Source organism: Petaurus breviceps, unplaced genomic scaffold (assembly GCF_028583685.1).
Source record: "Petaurus breviceps papuanus isolate PSGF00001 unplaced genomic scaffold, PetGlider_PUasm1.0 90760, whole genome shotgun sequence".
NCBI classification, from domain to species: Eukaryota; Metazoa; Chordata; class Mammalia; order Diprotodontia; family Petauridae; genus Petaurus; species Petaurus breviceps.
The window spans coordinates 6777852-6801419 of NW_027187338.1; the positions used below are offsets into that span (position 1 = coordinate 6777852).

The 23568-nt window shown below is 41.8% G+C and overlaps 1 protein-coding gene and 1 long non-coding RNA gene across 3 annotated transcripts in view; one reads left to right on the plus strand and one right to left on the minus strand.

The window, feature by feature from the left end:
- LOC138146245 (uncharacterized) overlaps positions 1-17674 on the plus strand; it is a 22400-nt gene extending 4726 nt beyond the window's left edge. Inside the window, exon 2 of the long non-coding RNA XR_011164434.1 lies at positions 16635-17674. This is a non-coding gene — a long non-coding RNA (uncharacterized lncRNA). The remainder of the gene's footprint in view (positions 1-16634) is intronic.
- The window catches only part of RRAGC (Ras related GTP binding C), a 23334-nt gene continuing 10976 nt past the window's right edge, over positions 11211-23568 (minus strand). Inside the window, exons 6-8 of one of the 2 annotated variants that reach the window (XM_069067989.1) lie at positions 19623-19667; positions 18971-19119; positions 11211-12872 (exon numbers count right to left, since the gene is read on the minus strand). In XM_069067989.1, coding sequence (XP_068924090.1) covers positions 12721-12872; positions 18971-19119; positions 19623-19667 — 346 coding nt within the window. In that variant the 3' untranslated portion in view covers positions 11211-12720. The remainder of the gene's footprint in view (positions 12873-18970; positions 19120-19622; positions 19668-23568) is intronic. The other variant, XM_069067990.1, reaches the window with a different exon arrangement.

The window sequence follows — 23568 nt, forward strand, 5'->3', positions numbered from 1 at the left end:
GAAAGGAAAGGAAAGGAAAGGAAAGGAAAGGAAAGGAAAGGAAAGGACAGAGGGAAGGAAAAAGGAAGGAAGAAAGAAAGGGAGGAAGGAAGGGAGGGAGGGAAGAAGGGAGGGAAGATGAGTAAAGAAGGAGGGAAGGAAGGGGAAAAGAGGAAAGGAAGAGAGGGAGGGAGAGGAAGAAAGGAAGGAGAAAGGGGAATGGAAGGAGATAGGAAGGAAGGAAAGAAAGAAGGGAGGGAGGGAGGAATGAAGAGGGAAGGACCTCCCAGGGCTGTTGTAAAGATCGAATGAGATAACAAAGTACTTTGCAAACCTTATAGCATCATGTAACCCGAGCCATGTATAAGCATGCCCAGTTCCAAATAACATAAAGGTGTTCTGAGAGGGCTTGAGCATGCCTAGTTTGTCTTCCATGGAAACCGATGCATCCCCTACCATGCAGGTGGGCATAGCCTCCTTTATCTGACTGCCCACATCTTTAAACCTGTCTGTACTGAACCAATCACTCTTTTTCCAGTCACTCCCAACTGCTGGGTTCAGAATGTAAAGATCCCAGTTCTCCCTCAGCACCTGCGCAATAAACTGATCAGTGAGAAAGAAAGGACTTTCTTTCGCCTGCTCCCTCTGTTTTAGCCAAGTCCTAAAAAATGGGCCTCAGAGTGTTTATTTCTCTTGTGTTGTTTGTCCTCCGCAGTTTCAGGTGCCAGAAGTAATCACCAAGGAACCAGGAGTTAAGCCATGGAGACTTTGGAGGCAGGATGGCAACAGGCTTGTAGAGACAAAAATACAAGCTACTATCAAATCAAATGGTCTTCTAGCCTCAATTTGAAGATCTTCAGTGATGGACAGTTCACTACCCAACCCCTCCATGCTGTGCTCTTCCCCTTGAACCCACCAGGGTGAAGCAAGGACAGGACTGGTTGAAAGCCTTCCAGTAGCAATTTAAGGAAATTTAAGGAGCTTAGAAATTATCAAATCGATTCTTTCTTCTCTCTCTCTCTCTCTCTCTCTCTCTCTCTCTCTCTCTCTCTCTCTCTCTCTCTCTCTCTCTCTCTCTCTCTCTCTCTCTCTGTCTCTCTCTCTCTCTCTCTCTCTGTCTCTCTCTCTCTCCCCCCCTCCCCACCCCACCCCTGCTCTCCCCAGGTCCAAAAAAGGGAGAGTACTTGCCCAAGATCACTCAGTCCAATACTTAGCACAGTATCTGCCACGTAGAAGCTATTTAATAAATGCTCATTGGCATTGACTTGACAGCAAGTTAGAGGAGCCAACAAAAGCCAAAGTCCTGATCCCTTGTCTGTGATTGATCCTTTCCTAGCGCCCAAAGAGTATATGTTAAAAAGTGCCAGGTTGACAAAAGATTTATGGTCTCAAACCAATGCTGGTCCTGAGACCAAACTGCAGGGAAGTTAAAAAGCAAATAAAAATCCTCTGGTGCTCCGAGTTCAAGGTGCACGGGGCTCAACTGTTAACACCTAAGCAGAAATCCTAAAAGCCCAGTACAGCAGGAAATGTTTGAACGTGACAATGCTGCCACCTAGTGACAGGCAACATTAAGCCACCTGGGCCACCAAGAGGATACAAATAATCATATACAAAGAATTAACCTAGCATCTAAGACCACAGGATGTCAGTCCCGGAATGGCCCTAAAAATCAAGAATGTCTCAGCTTAAGGAGAGACCTTAGGACACAGAATGTCAGAGCCAATAGAATCCTTTGAGCTGGTCGGGACTTTATTTATAATCCTTTATTCAAACAGTACTTGTTACAACTTTGAAAGATTTAGAAACTCTGATCAACACAATTCCAGAACTCATGATGAAATATACTGGTCACCTCCTCCAGATAAAGAGGTGATAGACTACTGGGGGGGAAGGTGGAGGGGGAGGAAGGGGAAGAGAGAGAGAGACAGAGAGAGAGAGAGAGACAGAGACAGAGACAGAGAGAGACAGAGACACAGACAAGAGACAGAGAGAGAAAGAGAGACAGAGAGAAAGAGAGACAGAGAGAGAGAGAACATGTAGGGATTTGTTTTGCTTGAATATTCATGTTTGTAAAGAAAGGAAGGAATGTTTTTCATGCTTTCTCAGTGTGGAAGGGAGAGGTGAGAAGATGAGAAATGAGAGCTGAAAATAATTTTTTTTAAGTAAGGTCCTTGAGGGCAAGAACCGTCTTTTTGCTTATATTTGTATTCTCAGTATTTCATTCCATGCCTGGCACATATAGTAAGTGCTTAACAAATACTTGTGTAATATTTTAAAAAGCATTGATTAAGCTCCATCAATTGATTAAATGAACTTACATGGATTAATGTGCTAGGCATTGTGCTAGGAGCTGCAAGATATCAAACAGCCCCTGTCCTCAAGGAGCTTACAGTCTATGGAATGGAAACAAAATATACATGGAAAATTAAATACAATGGTCAATGTGATGATTTATTTTGCTTGATTACACTTATTTGTTACAAGAGAGGGTTTCTACTGGAGAGGAGGCAATGGTGATGGAAAAAAGAAAAAGAAGGAAGACCATCAATGCAACCCTGAAAATTACACAAGAAGAAAAGAGTGAAGGAGGAGACAAGACAAGCAATGTACCTTGCTACTATTGTGGTTAACTTTAAATAACATGTTAAAAAAACTGAAACAGATGCTCAGCTTTATAGACAAGATTCTTTTCTGTTCATATTGAAATGTTAGCATTTGCTGTTGTTTGCTAAATTCATAATAGAAAACTTAAAGAAAATTAAGTGCAAAGTAATTTCTAGGGAGAGGTTACCCATAACTGGGAGGATGAAGCTGGCCTCCTGAAGGACATGGCACTTGGACTGAACTTTGGAGGAAGCCAGGGATTCTAAGGAGTGAAGAGGACGTAATATGTAGCAGGCACAGAGATAGGAGACCAAATGTCACCCACAAGAGATAGCAGCAAGTAGTAGTTTGGCTGGAATACAGAGTATGGCGAAGGGAGTAATGTGATGGTCTGGATGTTTGGACTCTGGGTGGACAAGAGTGGAACCAATCTGCAAAGAGTTTTAAAAGTCAGAGAAATAGAAATCCTAGAAGCAAGATGGAGTCACTGGACCTTCCTGAGCAAGGGAGCAACATGGTCAGAACTATGCTTTTTGTTGTTTAGTCGTTTTTTTAGTCATTTCTGACTCTGTGACCCCATTTGGGGTTTTCTTGGCAAAGATACTGGAGTGGTTTACCATTTCCTTCTCCAGCTCATTTGACTGATGAGGAAGCTAAGGCAAGCAGAGTTAAGTAACTTGCCCAGGGTCACACAGCTAGTAAGTATCTGAGGCTGGACTTGAAATCAGGATGAGTCCAGCCACATGCTCTGGCAACTGTATGGATTGGAGTGAGGATAGACCAGAGACTGAGACCAATGAGAAGACTGCTGAAATAGTCCAGGCTAGAAGTGATGAGGACCAGAAATAGGGTGGCGGCTCTGTAAGTAGACAGATGTGATATATATTGCAAAGGTAGAAACAAGACTTGGCAACCAATTGTATGTCAGTGGTGAGAGGCAAGAGTGGAAGGTGACTGCATGGTTGCAAACCTAAGGAACTAGAAGGATAGTGAATTTCTAAAACGTGAAAGTTAGAAAGGAAAGATTTCTTTTGGGGGGGGAGGAGGCAGGGAATGAGCTCTGCTCTGAACACTTTGAGTTGGAGATGTCTGTAGGATATAGCATCGAAATGTCCAATAAGTAGTTAGTAATGCACACCTGAAGCACAGGGAAGAGGCCTGGCTTGGATACAGATCTTCTCTTCTTCCACTACAGTTTCTCTTGGTTGGCTTTCAAGAGTTTAATTACTCTCCAGAGATGACTCCCAGATCTACGGTCTCGACCCCAGGTTCACTCCTGAGTTCTAGTCCCCAGTCACCAGCTGCTAATTGAACATCCTCAAACTGGATGTCCCATAAGTATTTCCAATTCAACATGCCCAAAATAGGATCTATTACATTTCCCCCAAAGCCACTCCTCCTGTCAAAGGCACCTTCGCCCTTCCTTCCAGTGACCTCAGTATCACGTTCAACTCCTCACTCTCCCTCATCCCACATGTTCAATGAAATAGAATTACCTGGATAGGAATGACAACTGAATCCCTGGGAGCCAAAGGGATCGCCAAGAGAGAGGGAAGCTCAGGACCAGGCTCTGCTGTACACAAACGTACCCAAAATGCAAAAAGGGTGGGACAAGGATAAGGATCCCGCAAAGGAGGCTGAGGAGCGGTAGACAGGTAATGAAGAGAGCACTCATGAATTGCGGGGGGGAAAAGGAGAAAGTGTCCAGCGTCAAAGGTGGCAGAGAAGTCAAGAAGAATGGCTGAAAAAAAGGTAGTCAGATTTGGCAATCCCTGGTGACTTTGGAGAAAGCACTCAGTTTCAGATGGAGGAGGAATTGAGATGCCAGCTTATAAGGGGTAAAGTGTGACCTTCGAAGAAAGTACGTAGAACGTCGACTAGACTAACATAGTATTTCCCGACAGGAAATGTTGTGGGAGGCCACAGCATTATTCTGAGGGGATCTGTAAATCCATATGCACTCCAAACATTGTCATTTTGATCTTTATTTAGCTCCCAACAAAATATGCAGCATGACTCAGTATAAGAAGTAAACAAACATACCTTCTGTAGAGTTTCACACATATACATATTACTGTCTTTCAAATGTATGTAAATGTTGTGATTAATTAAAAATACAAACCCATTTAGAAGTCTTTCTGAATTTGTTGTCATTTTTTGTCATCATCTATTTCCTCAATCAATTAATAAGATCATTTCTGTTACCTAAGGGGGTCCATGAATTTTTTTTTTTTATGTTAAGGGTGCTTGGTACTTAAAAAGATTGAGAACCATTACTCTGCCATTCCATAGTCTGGGTGCCACATGCAAGGTACAAGTTATTTTAAGAGTTCTGAGGAGGGAGAGATGCCATCAAATTGAGGGTACATCAGAGGAGGCTTCAAGTATGGTGTAGTGAACAGAGTCTGGAAGTCACAGGATCCAGGAAAGTTAGAAAGGGCCTTGGCAGCCTAGTTCAACCTACAGACCATAGGACTTCCCATTATAACACGTACAACAAGTGACTGTCCAGACTCTGCTTGGACTTCCAAGGAGGAGAAACCTACCACCTCTGGAGGCAGCCTGTTCCACTTTTAGAGAGCTCCCATTATTAGGAAGTTTGGTTTCTTAGGGTCTTTTTCCCCCTGGACATCAACCCTAAATGTTCGTCTTTGACACTTCTGTCCAATGCTCTTGGTTCTACCCTTCAGTTCTGACACTTGACTAGCCATATGTCTGTGGACAAGTACAACCAGATGATCTTAGCTACAATCCGTTATCTCTCCTCCTTTTCACTACTACAAAGCCCCTTGGAAGAACTGTCTATTCTTGCTGCTTCTATTTTCTTGCCACCCACTCCCTTCTCAAGTCCTTAGAATCAGACTTCTGATCCCACCACTGGACTACAATTGCTCTCTCCAAGGTTGCCAACAATCCTTTAACCATTAAATTCAAGGTCCTTTTTTTCTCAATACTCCATTTCCTTGATCTCTCCAATTTGTTAACACTCACAACCGTCCCCACCCTCCTCCCTTCCTTCAGCTTCCATGATGCTGCTCTCCTGGTTCTCATCTGTGAGTTCCTTTCCAGGATGTAAGACATGTTCCAGAGGTTGGTTCATTATCCATCTCCCACTCCTTCCAAGGTTCTCTTCTGAAGAGTTAAGTACCCTCTCCTTTTAACACTCTGCTCTGTATCTCAGTGATTTGATCAGGTCCCATGAGTTTAGTTATCATCTTTATGCAAATGGCTGCCAAATCACTCTATCTGGCCTTATTTATCTCCTGAGCTCCAGACTCACATTAGCTACCTGATGTCCCTTGTTGTTTGTCCTTTGTTCTCAAAGAGGACCGTGACATCAGGGAGGTGATGCCATGACTTGCAAGTGAATTGGATTTAAGTGAGGAAAAGCTGTGCAAAGTCACCAGCCTCACTTTCCCCTCCAGAGCCATCTGGGTCCAGTGAAGTTCCATCTGAATGTCTTACAGGCACCTCAAATTCAACATGTTCAAAATGTTATTCTCAGCCCATCCCTCATCCCCCAGTATTCAACCAATTGCTAAATAATCAATTCTGTCTCTATGTCTCTCATATCCATTTCCTTCTCTCCACTCATGTGATCATCTCAGATCAAGCCTCCATCACCTCTCACCTGAACTGCTGTTAATATTCTAATAGGCCCTTCTCCATCTCCAAGCCATCCTTCACACAACTGTCAAAATAAGCTTCTTAAGACACAGATCTGACTAGAACTAGGCTACACTTGCCCTGCTCAAAAGCCTTCGGTTTCTCCCTCTTAACTAGGATGAACAACAAACCCTTCAGTCTAATGTTCAAGGTCCTCCATTATCTGTCCCCAGCCTACCTTTCCAGCTTTATCTCATGTTACTAGTTCACTCCTTCTAAATTCAAGCCAAACTGTACCACTATGGATGTTCCTCAATCCTGGCACCTGATCTCCCACTTCCAAGAACTTACACAAATCATCTCCCATTAAGAGGAACCAACTGGCAAAAATGTGTTAAGCACCTACTCTGTGCTGGGGACACAAAATACAAGGAATAAAGCAAACCCTATTCACAAAGAACTTATAGTCAATAAATTTAACTCAATGAATATTTATTAATCACCTACTATGTGCCAGACACTGAGCTAACATTCTTGGAAGAAGCTCTCCATGCCAGGTTCTCAGAATTTTTCAACAGAACAAGATGAAAGCAGAGCTATTGATCTGCCTTATCAGTGAGGACCTGGATCAGATGACCTGAGAGCAAGCGACAGAGCAGGTTACCCCACGACCACTTCCACTGAGAATAAGACCCAGGAGAAGAAGGAGGTTGTCCGCTTCTCTGTGAATCTTTTTCTGAACCCAGCTTTGAATTGCTCTCTCCCTCGTACACATTGGTGTACATGTTATTTCCCTCCCAGGGATCTGAAACCCCTTGAAGGATGAGAATTATGTCCTTTTCTTTCAAGCAGCTAAGTGGCATGGTGGACATAAGCTTGTTACTTGCAGTTAGGAAGGCCTGAGTTCGAATCCAACCTTAGACACTTACTAATTGTGTCACCTCATACAAGTTATACCTCTGTCTCACTTTCCTCATCTGTAAAATGGAGATGAATAACAGCACCTACCCCGCACAATTGTTGTGAGGATAAAATGAGGTATCTGTAAAGCACTTTCTAAATCTTCAAGTGCAAATGTAAATGCTAGCTATTGTTACTCTACAAATGCTAGTTATTTATTATTATTTTATGTTTGGATTATCAGCACCTGACATAATGCCTTGCACATTGTGTTTAATATTTGTTGAACTGAATTAAACAGACCTTCAAGTTAATCTGACCCCCTCACTATGAGTAGGAGAAAACGGAGCCCCAGAGGAGCTTAGTGAGCTCATCAGATCATGGAGATCACAGAGGTGATCATGACAACACCAGGATTCAAACCCAGGCTCTGAGGCCAGAGCAGGTACTCCTTTCACAACACTGCTCTTCAGATTCCAAGACTTCTCCTTTCTCCTCCTGCTTCTTCATCAATACCCAGCAGAGCGCTCCAAACCCAGGAAACACTTATCACTTGGTGAGTGAGTAACAGAACAAGAATCTTTTTGGACAAAAGGTAGCTTTAAGCTCCAGGAAGGGACACAGGAAGGGATCTGCCAAACCAAGAAACAGTGGGAAGAACTTCATTACAACTTCCACACCCTAATAAAAGTAGGCAATACTGACCAGAACCCCAAGTCCTAGACAGGCAGACTGGCTGTCTCAGGGCAGCTTCACGTGACAGGGCATTCCTGAGTCATTCTCCCACAAGAGAAGTGAAACGGGCCTTCTGATCACCAGCTGACCTAAATGTGGTAAAGGCACAACCACTAGGCTTTAGTTTCCTCATTTTCAGAATACAGGAGTGGAATTCAATGATCTTCAGCATCTTGTCTAGTGCCAATTAGCATAAAACCCCATTTCCAGATCCTGGTGTACTTACTTCTAGAAGGCATCCCCTTGTGGGGTTATGACAATCTCCCGGCACCCCAATGATGGTGACAAGACTCTGAGGCTAGAGCCAAAGCCAAGAGGACCTCCTCAGTACGCTACTCCACCTTCAGTCTGGGCTGTCCTTTGCCAGCCAAGAATCAGAGCAAGAACAGGTCGTGGCCTTTGTGAGGCCAGGGTATAGTGGAGTCAGAGGAGCCAGCCAAACTGGCTTTGGAGCCTAACTCTGCTATTTGCTGCCTGTGTGACCTTGGGCACATCACCTATAACATGAGGATGATCTGCAAGGATCAAACAAGATAAGAACCACATAAAAGACAATTATCAGCATTGATCCTTAACACTAGAAACGTAGTACAAACCCCCTCATTTTACTGAGGAAAAAATTGAAGCTCAAAAAGATTAAATGACTTGCCCAGGGTCAAAACAGCAGCTTATTGTGTCTGAGGAGGGATCTGAACTCAGATCTTCCTGACTCCAAGTCCCATACTGTAGATCGCTGTTGATTTTCTTGCTCCTCTCATCAACCAACACCACGTCTATATGAGTGGGGTGGTAAAAAGGAAGGGAAGGCTAAGAATGGAGGCAGGGCTGGAGGAGCTTGATCCTTACTGAAGGAACATCAATAAGGGGCCAGCACATTGGGGCAGCTAGGTGGTGCAGTAAATAGAGACCAGCCCTGGAGTCAGGAGGACCTGAGTTCAAATCCAGCCTCAGACACTTAACACAAAAAACTGGCGTGTGACCTTGGGCAAGTCACTTAACCCCAATTGCCCTACCTTCCCCCTCCAAAAAAATTAAAATCCAAAAAAAAAGGGGGGGTCCAGCACACTTTGGGAGGCATACCTTAATCCCAGTCCAGAGGCAGGTAAACATCTCTTCTCTTTTCCTGAGATTCCCCTTTTCCTTCTCCTGAGACCCCTTTATCCTACATCTGCCCGTGAACAAGTGGGCACTGCTTAGATGGCTAATTAAGCTGCCATCCCCTGGCCTACTCCATAGGTTCTAAGTCTGTAAATGCAAACTGTAAGAAAATTAAGAACTGTACTACAGACAAAAATGTTACCCCTACCACTTTCCCCTCATCAACAAGGCTCGTTACTGTCAAAAACTTATTTCTCTGCTCAAATTCAGAGCAAACTGAAATAATGAGAAATTATCACCCAACTACCCATAGCAACATCACTTACTGGCAATTTGCTCCTTCGGAGCTGAAGTTTAATTTAAAGGGAAGGCAGATATAAGCTGAACTGTCCTAAGTACCTAAATGGGGGGAAAAAAAGAATTTAGATTAATTATTGGCCAAACTCCATGGGAGCAGCAGGGTTCTCCTATGCCAATTTTACACACATCAAGGTGTTAGAGAACAGTCACTTCCTTCCAGTCTCCTTGGCAACAGTACGGGCTTAATGCCTTTCCCTTAATGCCTTAAAGTCTTTCTCTGAGATTCAAGCTGGGAAGCCCTTTCTTATGCCAACTTGGGTTTCAGCTAGCCTTCACTGGCCTTGGTCTTCTTCCTTCTCTACCTCAGTCAGGTTTAGCTATCAGACCAAGCTCTCAAGCTCTCAGTCAAGGACTAAATTTGAGTTGACGCCATTTTGCTAGGTCTCATGAGGGTTGCAGACCCTTCCAGAACTGACTTCCCAGGCTATTTTCTATGGGCAAAAATTCCTTGCCTCTCTTCTGGCTCTACGCTGGACCAAACTTCTACTATGCAGGTGACCCGGCCCTCTTAGATCTTACCCTGGTCCCTGTTCTCCAGAGAAAGGAAAGCATTTGAAAAATCTGGCTCCCCCAGAGGCTACTATTGGACTCTAGATGATTTTGCAATGGCCTTGCAGTCACTGCCTTCACATCAAACTAGGGGCTTCCATGGCTTTAACCATTCTCACTCCTACACCTACTTTTCTCAGTCCTGTTCAGTTTACCTAAAACATATTCACTAGCCACTTGAACCTAATACTTCCCCAGCACCTCTCAGGACACTCAAAGCAGGTACAACTTACAGTCCTCAACCAAAATTCTTCCCCACCCCTTCACCTGCCCCTAAAAAGTTTAATTTCTAAGACCCCACACTATAGGTTTAAAAAATTCTAAAGACTTCACAGCAGCAAGAAGAACAGAAAATTTCTACCACTAGATGATTCCATATTTGCCACTAACTAGTGGCTAAGCCTTGGGGAGAGTCACTTCCCCTATGAGATCTGCTGTATGTAAAATAAGTGGGCTGGAATATATCATCTTTAAGGTCTCCCCCAGCTCTGACATCTCATGTTCTTAGGAGGCTTCTAGCCAGTGTTATGACGCCCAAGCTTCAACCTAAAAAAATCAGCTCTCTATCTGCCTGCTTCACCTGTGTAGACAAATAGAATCATAGCCCCAGAGCTAGAAAGGACATTCAAGGCCTTCGAAACTAATCCCAACATATGAATCCTCCATGCAATATCTCTGGCAACTGGTCACCTCCACCTCCTCTAAACATATAAACATCAAATTTGATTAGATTGCCCCTTTCTGGGAAGGATGGAACAGCTCCTGAAACTGCCTGCTTCTGTATCCAGTCCCTGATGAACAAGCAGACTTCAGAGTCGTGACAAATACCTTGGGTACCAGAGAAACAAGGTTAGGGAGGTAGTTATGAATAAGAGGTTAAAAAAAAAAACAAAGGCTAATTATGCTCATTTTCACATTGCTTTGCTTCCTCACAGGCATATCTTGAAAAGGTCTGGATGAAGATCAAGGCCAAATGATTATCATCATCTGCCCACAGAAATAAAGGAGATCTGCCACCTGTGAATGAAAGAAGCTGGTACAAAACGGAACAGAAACCAAAGTAAGTGTCACACAGGATTCCTCCAAAACTAAGGGTGCCTTCTGACCTTGGGTGTGCTTAGGTGAAAGCTTCTCAGCCTGAAGGGGCAGAGGCTCAACCTAGCAAGCACAAAAACCTATCACACAGAAGAATAATGTACAAGGGACCGTCTATGGACTCCAAGCAGGAGGGCTGGGTGCAGAGCCTCCACAGCCTTAGTCTGGAGTACTTGGAAAGGAAACAAGGAGCCACAAGGCTCATGGTGTTCTCAGACAAAGAGAACGTGGTGAGCAGACACCCCATCTTCTTCCATCTTATGCAATTAGAAAACCAGGTCTTGGAGTAAAGACATTTATTGATACCCATTTGATACAGTTCAGTGAAAGAATCTATAAATATAAAAGCATTTTTTCTTTTGGATATCACCATGGTCCATGTAAATACTCAACAATCAGAATCGTCTGCAGAAAGCACTCCAAGTCTCACTGTTAGGCTTACAGAACTTAATATACAGATTTAATATAACAGTGGCACTTATGTACTCAAGTGGTCCAGTGGCTTTTAAACATGTAACTATTGGGCATCTGGAGGAAAAGAATATGCAGATTTCAATCAACTGAAAAGATTTCAACCACCATCAAGAAAACAATCAAAAATTAATATCGTGGGTAAAGAAAAGTACCACATTTGACACTTGGTGTCAGAATACTGGAGACGAAGAATGTAAACCAAATACAGGCTTGGGACCACGTACTCTCTCTCTCTCCCATTCCCAAACAGACCGAAGTGAATCCAGCATGTTACAAGCTATTGATGCCTTCTGGGTCAGTCTGGCAAACAACAGCTGCTGGAAATACAGATATCTATTATCCGAGAAAAAAAATATACATACATATATATATTTTTTTGCTCTTATCAGGGTAGCTAGAATAAGATTAAGGAAGGGTGAGCTAAATGTTTCCATGACATGATGAACACTTCTTTCTCAGAAGAGTGAAATATGAAGTCAAGTTAAAAATATTCCCTTGATTACATTAAATCCTGATCATGAAAGTGAAAATTGTGGTCATCTGTCATCTTCAGGAGAGAGAAACAAGTCATTTTGGTGCCCAAAACTCAAGTGCGAAATTTCTCTACAGTCTCAAAGCTTTTTCTTCAATACTTTGGAGAGATGGATAGCTATAGCTGAGCCCTGCGTTCCAGTCGCCAAGGGTTGGAATTTTCTTGCTTTTCTTCAAGAAAGAATAGTGAAATGTCTTTCAATGCAGTCCCACTGTGTGTCTTCTGAGTTAGAGAACAAGTGCATTAGTGGATTGGTTTTCAGTGTGTGGTGTCCACCATCAGAATTGAAGGGGCAGTGTTAACACTCAAGCAAGGCAGGGCATTTTAGACTGATCAAATGACAACTTAGGTGAAGCTTGGGATAAGTCTGTCTTTTCCATTATACTCAACTGGCAATCACTGAAACTCCACTGAAAGGAGGAGTTTAACTTGCTTTTGTCTCCAAGTCTGATATACTCAAACTACTAAAGGAGGCCTCAAAAAAGGAAACACACACACTCAAAAAAACCTGGAGTTTCCAATGTTAAACTTCAGTGGCCTCGTGGTTTTTTTTTTTCATTTTCTGTTTTTTGCTTTTTTGTTTTTGTTTTTTTAAGAAACAGTAGCTTCAGTTGTGCAACACCAGTTGAAGGGGCTTTTATCCAGATCAGAAAATAAACCCCTCTATCCACTGGAACTGGTACCAGATTCCCACGAACCCTAGCTATTGCCAGTCCTGTTGTATACGGCATCTGACTCAAGGTTGGAGAAAGGGCCAAGGAAGAGCTCCTTAGCCCATGTTCCCACTAGACGGCACTTCTTGGCGCGCCATTGTGAGTCACTGCTTTCATGGCACAGGGGTTGGCTTGATGGCTGCAGGCTCTATGAGACGTCACACCCACCTCAAAAACTTCATGAATAGCTTTGCGGAAACAGTGAAAGTTGTAGTCTATTAAACCTGCAAGAAGAAAAGAAAAGATTCCTCCTAAATGCCAATTGTGAAAGTGCTTACTAAAACTTCTATCTGGAAGTGGGAGGAAAAAAAGCAAAATGAATAAAAAGAAAAATTCCCAAAGGTACTTTTGTCTACTATTTCAGAAGTGTGCCAGGGGTCACTTTTAAAAACAGAGTAAGATAAAGTACACCAGACTCACTAAAGACAATCAGCTTCTCAATCACATGGACCCCACTGCTCTGCTAGCTGTCACTCCCTCAGGCAAATCACAGGCTCAACAAAACAGGGATTCTGCTGTTTGCATAGTTTTAGGAAAGTGAGCTATTCTTATCAAACACTGAACAACTAGAAAACCCTTTTCTATAACTGATAGCACCTGGATACTAAGCCTAAAGCTCAATAGCACTGGAGAACACACTGAAAATGTCAGTATATCTTTCCAACAAAAATTTTTTATGAACTGACAGAAAGTGAAGTAAGCACACCAAGAAAAAACAACGTACACAATAATTATATGAAAAAGCTTAAAGAAGCCTGGTGCTAGAGAAGAGTTGAGAAACTGCACCTCCCTCCCTTCTTTGCAGAGCTGGAGAACTATAAGCAGTTCAAGTCTGAGGTCGGACGCTTACTAGCTATGACTTTTCTTTTTAATTCTTTGTTACCAGGTATGGTTCAGAGATCAAAGGGGAAAAAAAAAGGTATCAAAAAAATTTTAATTCAAAGGCAAACATCATCTTTGAACAGCTTAATTTTTTCAGAAAAGTCATGAACAAGCACACAAAGTCCAACCCAAATGTGACAGCGTAATGGCATGATTACATATTACACACATGCACCTTTAGCCATACATACTAATCATCTTCTTCCAGTCTATCAAGAAGGAATTTCAGAAGTAAATCATGTTGCTAAGATTTCCCTTTCAGTCAACCAAGAGACCCAGTAATAATGAGCTAGATTCCACACTACATTTAAATCATTCACTAATAGTAACTTAGACACAAGAATTCTAGAAGAAGGGGCGGCCAGGTAGCATAGCAAGTAAGAGCACCAGCTCCAGTGTCAGGATGACCTGGGGATCAAATCCGGGCTCAGACACTTAGCACCCACCCAGAAATACCTGGCTGTGTAACCTTGAGGAAGTTACTTAACCCAATTGCTTTAAAAAAAAAAAAAAAGAATTCTAGAAGAACATTAACATCAGCCCCAGTTAGATGATGCTTGCTTGGAGTGATTTAATTCTGGCAAAATAATTATTTCTATTATTATTATTATTGTTATTTAATTATTTGATTCAGGCAAAATATGGGCCTGGCAATTGGCTGTGCTTGACATATGATGAACAATCAAGCTAAAATAAAAAAGTTAGTCACCAGACTGGCTGAAACATAACAAATTTTTGTGGGCACAGCAATTCTCCAAGTCCTTCCACAACCAAGTTATAGTGATCACGGGGCTGGGCTACAGAACTTGAGAACAAATAAAAGGGACATGACAGCTACCTTCAAGTATGTAAAGGCCTATCTATCACTGGGAAGAGAGATAAGACTCTTTCTTCTTGAGGGCAGAACAAGGGAAAATACTTGAAAGCTGCAAAGAGGAAAATTTAGGCTAGGAATAAGGAAAAACTTTCAAGCCATAAAACTAACCCAAAGTGGACCAGGCTAACTCAGGAGATAGCAGGTTCCCCAGCACTAGATCTTCAAGCAAAGGCTGGATAACTTCTTGTTGATATTTGTTCAATTTTTGCTCAATTGCAGAATGGATTAGAGATCTCTGTTGTCCCAATTCTGATTCTATGAAATCACTTCTCTCTGAATCCTGTATAAAATGGGAATAACAACATTTTGCACTCCCTACCTCCCCAAGGTCTCAGGAGGAAAAGTATGTGCTATGGAGGGTCATCTCACATGACCCCACTATCTCCCCATAGCCATAGTGGGAACCTCTTCTAGTTTACAGCAAACACCCTCAATAGCACTTTTCCCATTTTCATCAATGGTGAGGCAGACATAATGACAGTTAACAAGAAGTCTACTCTCTGATTCCCAAATTCTACATCACAAATCCAGTCCTATATTCACATTCCCAAATGAAAATAACAGAGCTGTGGACAGACTGGTTCAAGGATCAAATGAGATAACTGTAAAGTGCTTAACACAGTGCCTGGCACATAACAGGTAAGCACTATATAAGGGTTAGTAATTAACATTATTATTTGCCAGCTGGTTTTGTGAACCCCTTTTTTTCACTAAAAAAAAACTTCTTTGTTACCAGGTTTGGCTGAAAAAGATCATGAGTAGTTGTATGGATGGTTTAATTAACAAGAACAAATGTAAAACTCTACAGGAAACCAAATGTCCCAGAAGAGGATGGGGAAAGACATTAGCTAGCAGCAGGTCCAAAAAGAGCTCTATGACTTTCCCATGACTTTCCACTGGTTATCCCTCCTGCATGCCTGGAATGTGCTCCCACCTCACATCTACCTCTAACAAGCACCTTGTTGCCTTCCAAACAATGCTCAGGCAACATCTTCTACATGCAGCCCCCTAAGCTACTAGCATCCTCCCCAAAAAACTTACTTTGCATCTGCTATTTATGTATGTGCCTCCCTCAATCACATGTAGGCTCCTTGAGGGCAGGGGCTGTTTCATTTTTGTCTCTGTATCCCCAGTACCTAACAGAGTGTCTGACAGGAATGTAAATTTTTAAGATCTTCCCTGCCCCTAGGCTTAAGTGCACCTGGAGCCTGTGGTAGGAGGCTTGTTTCTCAGGAGATACTTTTTGATTGGGCAGTGGGTCAAGAAGATTGTTACATTCTCTGTGCCAGGAGAAGGCTATATAAGCCCTGATGGGAGGCTTTGCTTTGGGGCTCACTTTGAGAAGTGTTGTGATTTGATCAGATGAGACTCTGGGAAGCCGTTGTTGAGAGCCCCCCAGCTTTGAAAGAACCAGATGTTGATGGTAACTGTGATTTGGTATGGATGTAATGGTTGGACAGTTTGGAAACCTGTCTACTTGATCTGTTTATCTGTCTTGATAATTCTGTCTGCATACTCTGAAGTTCGGGGTGCTGACCTTTTTCCCCTGAACTAGGTAAACGATACATGGTTGGCTGATTAAAGTAAGCTTGTTAACCCATTTTGAGTTGCTTTCCTTTAGCAAAGTAGATCTAAGAACCTGTGTTGGCAGCCGCCCTGGGGGAAGCTAGGGTGCTTGCCACTACAGGTAGGCACTTGACAAATGTCTGTTGACTGACTCATAGCTTGACCATAAGCTCAGTATTATTTAACAGTCATGGCCAAAAAGCTAATCATGCCCCCAGGAAGGAGGGTAACAGTACAACTGTATCATATGTGCTGGTCATATCAAGGCCAGAATATTGTGTTCAGTTCTGAGTACGTTACATTTTAATTTGATTTTTTTTATTGATGCCTTTTTATTTTTACACCACCATCATTGTATTCCTTCCCCATCCCCCAATCCATCTAGGCATCCTTTGTAACAGAGATAAAAGGGAAACATTAATTCAGTAAAACTAACTCTGTCTTATAATATATGCAAAATCCCCTATCGATAGTCCCCCACTTCTGCAATGAATTGAGAGGGGTTGAATAAAGAGGGATAGTGGCAAACAGGAAGCTGTCCAGAAGAAAGTGACCAGGATGATGAGGGGACAAGAAATCATGGAACACATTGTGATAGTAATGGCAATTAAAGATTCCCCTGTATTGGCTTGGTTTTCAAATTGATTGTGTTAAAACCCAGAGTTTGTTAATCCCACCTGTGGGATGGGCTTGTTGATGTGAAAAGAAAGTCCTGAATTGGGAGGAGCTGGTGATGTAGATTTGGAGAGACACTAGAGAGAGGCGGAAGATCTTTTTTTTTTTGGAAGCAGCACCTCGTGGAGAGAGAGAGAGACTAAGAGGATTGCTGGTGGCCGCTTTGAATTGCCCTGGACTTTTGAGACCTGCCCCCTGAGCTGCCAAGCACTGAGGAGACATGGCTGTTTTGCTGGTACTTTGTCTGTCTGTTTTGATGTTATTTTGCCAGATTTGTCCACTGGTGAAAGACTGTCCTGTTGAAGAAGTCCTGGAACCTGGTATTTGGTTAAGAAGGCCTGAGACTGTCCTGCAGACAGAGAGTGAATACTGTCCACTGGTGAGGGACAGTACTGTTGTTGCAGGGGTCTGGAGACTGTCCTGCAGACAGAATGAATACTGTCCACTGGTGAGGGACAGTACTGTTGTTGCAGGGGTCTGGGAGCCTTTCTGTTGGTTCAGAAGCCCTGAAGAAGGATTTTCTTGTTGTATGTTTACAGAAATCCTGGGAGAGGGCTTTCCTAATGTGTTCAGGGGTTCTAGGGCTGTTCTACAGACAGAGGATAAATTCATGAAGGGACTGGCAATGTATCTTATGGCCTTGCTAAGCCTTGTCTCTCCAGGAACTAAGATTGCTGAGAACTTGCCTCGTGTCAAGATGAAGAAAAGACCTCCATTTGGGTATTAAGTGCTGTGTTTAAACTTGATGTAACTCTGGGGTAGATTCAATTGTGATCCAGGGGTGGGGAACTTTTGACCTTTTTGTGTTCTATGGTTGAGCAAATGAATGTATTTTACTTATGTTTGGAAACTAATCTCCATTTGAGAAGAGGGGCTTGGTGGTGGACTTAATTAAGGTATAGCCTAGGGGTGGAGAAGTATTTGGAACAGAGACTTTGTAATTGATTGAATGATTGGAAAGTCCTGGGGTGGGGTAGGCCTTGGAGATTATTTAATCACACTTAGTAAATGCTGTATTTTGAATGATGTCATGTTTTAATCTTCTCTGTTCTTGGTTGGTCACTGAATAAGATAGAGAGCACCTATGCTGGTATTTTGAACCTGGGAAGTTGCCTTTCTTTTGGCATTACATTACACACATCTAACGAAAAACTACTAAAAGAGAGGAATCAGGGACGTGAACAGTTGTCCTATAGAAGACAACAGAACTAGGACCAATGGGCAGAAATCACACAAGCGAGTCTGGCTCCGTCAGGATGACTTTTCCAACATTTGGGAATATTGAATAATGAAACAAGCTTCCTTGTTCACTTGTTAAGAAGTGAAATCCCTCTCACTGTTAGATCAAAGCAGAGATTAAACAACTATCAGACATGGTATAGAGGAGAATCTAGCATGGGGATGGATTGTCCCCTAAGGCTCCATTCAATTCAGAGGTTGTGAGTGTATCTTTTAGAGTGCAATTATTGGGAACTCCTTCAGTAAGAGAACAGGATAGGCAACTTCCAACTATTTGCGTTTGGCTGATCATCTACTCTATGGACTGAGGCTAAGCATTTAATATAGGTTTTTTTATGGTCCTGATATTTGGCACCTATCTTATTTGGGTCACTTCTCATCTTTCCCTCACCCCCAACCCAGTCTATGCGTTGAACACAGACTCACTTTATCAGCTGATTTGATTAAAATAATTTTTTAAAGTAAACTTAGTTGGAGGGATGGGAGAAGATATGATGAAATCCAAAGTTAAATCACTCCCAGGTTTCCCATTACCTATCCTGCTACCCTGACACCACCCACCCACACCCACACCCATACACACTCACACACCTACACACACACACACACACACACACACACACACACACACACACACACCCTCACCCCTATCCCTAACCCGACCTCCCCCTTCTATTTCAGAAACCATAATCAAATCAACTCAACCCAGTCACTTCTCTTGAAAATAATTTGTCAACCTACTCATTTATGGCTCCCTTCACCATTCCTATAACTTCCCAAACCAAAGTGACCCTCTGTGGCCACCACTCTTGAATATGTGTTGCTTCCTCCACTAAAACATAAACTCTTCCTTGGGGGAACAGACATCTTCCCTTTTGTATTTGTACCCCTAGTGTTCAGCACAATGCTTTGCCCATTGTTTAATAAATGCTTTTTTTTTATTCATATGTTTAGTCATTTAGGGATTATTCATTTTTCATTATAAGTCCATAACATTCCATTGTTATTTTCTGTGGAAGTCAAAGGAAAATAAAGTAAAACAAAGGACTGTACATAAACATAGCTTGTAAAAGTCGCCATTACCTTTCCGTTCAAAGCTTTCTTCCCTAAGAATGCAGACCAGTGCCAAAAATTTTGTCACTTCCTTTAAATAAAGGACAGTTGTGTTATTTAGTTTGATAATTGCCATAGATTCTTTATCATATGCACTTCCACTGCCATCTTCCTTTAACCTATTTAAAAGAAAGAACTTTTTGTCACATGTTCCCAATCGGATTTCCAAATACCCAACCTTCACTTGTAATACACAGTTAAACTACAAATCATCATTATCCTGCACAGAAATATACAATATGACAAGCGCTTCATCCCAATGTCTTTAATGGCTTTCAATAAGAATGAATACTAAAAGGAGAAATATTGAGTTTGCTGCACATGATACTCATTTCCCAGAGCATTCTGCCAATGTCAAGTTTCCCCATCTCAGAACTGGATGCATAAAGCCAGTTAGTGTGTTTTGATTTTAGTAGACATAGACATAGAAAAGGTTTTAATCTAGTGTGAGGTTCACAAAGGTATGATCATAAAAGACTACATAAATGTCATCATTTCTAGGCTCTCCATCAGTTTGTGGAGGATGGCAGCAATGTTTGTGGCCCTTGAAACATCTCACCAAATAGGTTCATGCTCCCATATACCTTAAAACTAGTCCTACACATTTGGCTCAAATGCTTACCCTTTCCTTCCCATTTCTTTCAGGTCACTGCTGGGATCTGAAACCCTGTGAGAAAACATATTCCCTTGAGAGAAATTCTATGTTCAAGGGTAAATAGTTGTTGTTTTTTTTCCCTCACACCATATTAGAGTATCCCAAATATGAGATAAAGAACATTAATTAAATGTTTTAAAAAAAGCCTCACTTAAAATGTGTCATTTAAAATTATTCTATAGTAAATTATACAGGCTGTGCAAAAAATTTCTAAAACTCTCAATGGATGAGGAAATGTATAAAAGTTGGAGGTATCTAACCCTTCACTAAAGAATGCCACATGTAACTTCTGAACTATATACCCAGCTGTTATTGTTTAGTCATTTCTTGTTTTTTTAGTCATGTCCAATTCTTCATGACCCCATTTGGGGTTTTCTTGGCAAAGATACTGGAGCGGTTTGCCATTTCCTCCTCCAGTTTCATTTTATGAATAAAGAAACTGAGACAAAGAGGGTTAAGTGCCTTTCCCAGGGGCACACTGCTAGTAAGTGTCTATGGCTGAATTTGAACTCAGGTCTTCCTGACTCTAGGCCTGGACTCTATCCACTGCACCACCTAGCTTCCCCATATCCAGTTGCCAACAGGGAAAGGGGGAGAAGAAAGAGAAAATTTCGTTTTTCTTAAAGTTTAAAGTAGAAATTTGTCTTTTGGAGAGAGGAAAATTAGCAAGAATCTATTTTATGTTCTCAGTGCTGATAGAACATATAGAGTATTCTCTTTTAGCTTCTATGTATGGAATGAAAGAAAAGTGAGTTGAGCATTATTATATACTATAATTTTATCAACAGGGTCTGAAAGAAGGCATTTAGAAAAGTGATCACATCAGATGAAGGACCCATAGATAAAAGTCCTGAAAAGTTCCAAGAGTTTCTGATCCCAACCTTGCTGGAAATCCTGAAGTCATGGACCAGGTGAAATTAAGTTCTATTGGAGAACAGCTCAAGCTTAGTAAGATTGTACTGATTTGTACCTAGGTAATTCTTTCTCTTTTTTTTAATCTTTTTTTTTGCTTTTTTTTTTCTTGAGGGGGGAGGGCAGGACAATTGGGGTTAGGTGACTTGCCCAAGGTCACACAGCTAATAAGTGTTAAGTGTCTGAGGCCGATTTGATTTGAACTCAGGTCCTCCTGCCTCCAGGGTGGGTGCTCTATTCACTTTGCCGCCTAGCCACCCTGTGCTTCTTTCTTTAAAAGGCTTACTAGTAAACATCATCTTTTAAGCATGGTGTTCGTTGTTTAGATTTAGCCAGCTTAATACAAAATGATTTTTTTAAAGGAAGAAACACATGCTTATCTGAATCTCAAACAAAAGCTTTACTGATCAGACTGTATGAGTGTGAATGAGGCATCACCATTTTGTTAACAGCATACCCTAAATTCAATAAATGGAAACCACCTCTTAGATGCTAAAACTACAAACCTAAATTTACAAAGGGAGAGCAAAATGTCATAAGCAGGAAAGGATACAACAACTATACTGGGCCTATATACTGACTATACTTCTTGTATAGTCAACGAAAATGCAAAGTCTCTGGCCACAATAATCCAGAGACTCGTGCAAAATTAGCGATTTTAGTTACCTCAAATTTAACCTAATACAATTTATTTGTATTGTTTCCGGGGGCTGCTACGTGGCGCCATAATGCACACAGCGCCCCACCTTGGCTGAGAGTCAGGAAGACTCAAAAAGATTTTCTAAAGTTCAAACCTGCCCTCAGACATTTACTATCTGTGTGACCCTGGGAAAGTCACCTAACCCTGTTTGCCTTAGTTTCCTCATCTGTAAAATGAGCTGGAGAAGGAAATGGCAAATCATTACAATAGTCTCTGCCAAGAAAACCCCAAAAGCAGTCACAAAGAGCTGGGCATGACTGAAACAACTGAACAACAATTTATTTGGACTTGGGTTAAAATGCTGATGGAAAGTCAAGATAAAAATGAGAATAAAGGGAGCCCTAGTAAGTACTTTCCAGACTCAGATGAGTAAAAATGTGGTAGAGATACTTCAAGTGCTTCTGAAATACAAGATTTAGGGAACTTTGCATCCTATGATGGTTCATAAGCATAAATTCATCAGAAAAGTAATGTGCTTGAATAGACTTCAATTATTGCTTTCACAATAACCTGTCCTGATCTCTGGAGAAAAGAAATGGGGGGAAAAAAATCTCAAAATATTTAAACCTAAACACCCTTTGGTACTTCCCCAAAGCAACCGCCCTCATTATTTTCCTTTCTAAACTACTGAATATGAAATTATATATCAAAAACTGTATGGCATTTATTATAGGAAAAGATTTAATTTCTTCTGTTTTATTCCACAGTGTTACTGCTGTACCCTTATTTGTTTATTCTTAGCATATTCCATATCCTCGGGACCACCAGATCAGCATTTGCAAATTCTTTCAATATATTTCAAGTCCAAAAGCATTCAATGGACAAATTCAATGGACTAAGTAGAAAAAATAAACCTGAAGAAGAGGTAGCATCTGAATCTGTTTTATGAAGATGCTAAAAAAATTCTGACAAATGCACAACAGCCTCTGCAGGGACTGAAAACTACTTTGCTTGGCAAAATCAAATGTCTCATCCAATCTACTGATTATTTTTTGCCTTAAATAAACCAGAAATGTTGGTTATTTGTTAAAATGAGGCACCAATGACCAACATCAAGAAAAACAGGAGCAAGAGTCAAGCACACATGGGGGCAAATTAATTTAAAGATCCTGTGGCCCTGTTGGTTTTATTTTTTTCTCTCCCTGTGTGATGCCACACAGGGCTTGCTGACAAAGTCTGAATCCAGGAGATACTTCTCAGTCCTAAGCAGCCTCTCACCCTCCCGTTTGCATCGCTCCTACAGGCCTAAGAGATCTGGCTTTCTTGCTCTTCACAGCACCCTTGCTTCCACCCAGGATTCTTCTCAACCCCAAGCCCTTGTGCAAAGGTCCCCAGCTTCCCCTTCCCTGCTGTCTTCCAAATAAGGACCAAAGGTTTCTTTAAGTTTATTCCAAGTGGCTCCAGGAGACATGGATAAAACACAAGGCAACAAAATTAAAAAAAGAAAAGTTCCAAGTCTTAAATTCCTTTACTAGACAGAGCCCCTGATTCACTGAAATCCCAAAATATCTATGCCTGAGCTTTCCCAGATACACAGCAGCGTAAAACTGAACAGGAAGGGACGGAAGAACACATTCAGCCCAACTGATACCTGAATCTCCAGCCAATGGTCCACTTGAAAATCTCCGACAACAACAACATATAATGATAATAATGATGATGATGGCAATAATAATAATATTCATACAGTGCTTTAAGGTTTGCAACAAGCTTTATAAAGATCATCTCCTTTGGTCCTCTGGGCAATCCTGGGAATTAGGTGCTATCATCCAAAATGTATAGATGAGGAAACTGAGGCATCTGAGTGATGACTCAAACTCAGGTCTTCTTGATTTCAAGTCCCACCTGGTTGTCTCCAACGGTGGAGACCAAACCATCTCCCAAAACAACCCACTGCATTAGGAGGCAGCTGGGTGTCACAGGGTTACTTGGGAATCGGTACCTCACACACTACCTGGGTTAGCCCTGGAAAGTATCTTAACCTCCATGAGCCTGCTTTCCCCTCTATAAAATGAGAAGGTTAGACTCAGTGGCCTGTCAGGCCTCTAAGCTCTAAGTCTATAACAATACATTCTAGAATATGCCTAGATTCTTGTAACAATTCGGCAGTTTCCCTTACAACAAACTGAAATACACTTCTCGGAGCTCCCTTTCTCCACGGGATGGGAAAACAGTCCACCACCTTCTTTCCCTCCCTCTCTTTCAACTTTTTTCTTCTCCAGGCTAAATATTTCCAGATCCCTTCTTAACTAACATTTCCCTCTTCCCAGCTCATCTCTTGGTTCAGGGCATCAGAATTGT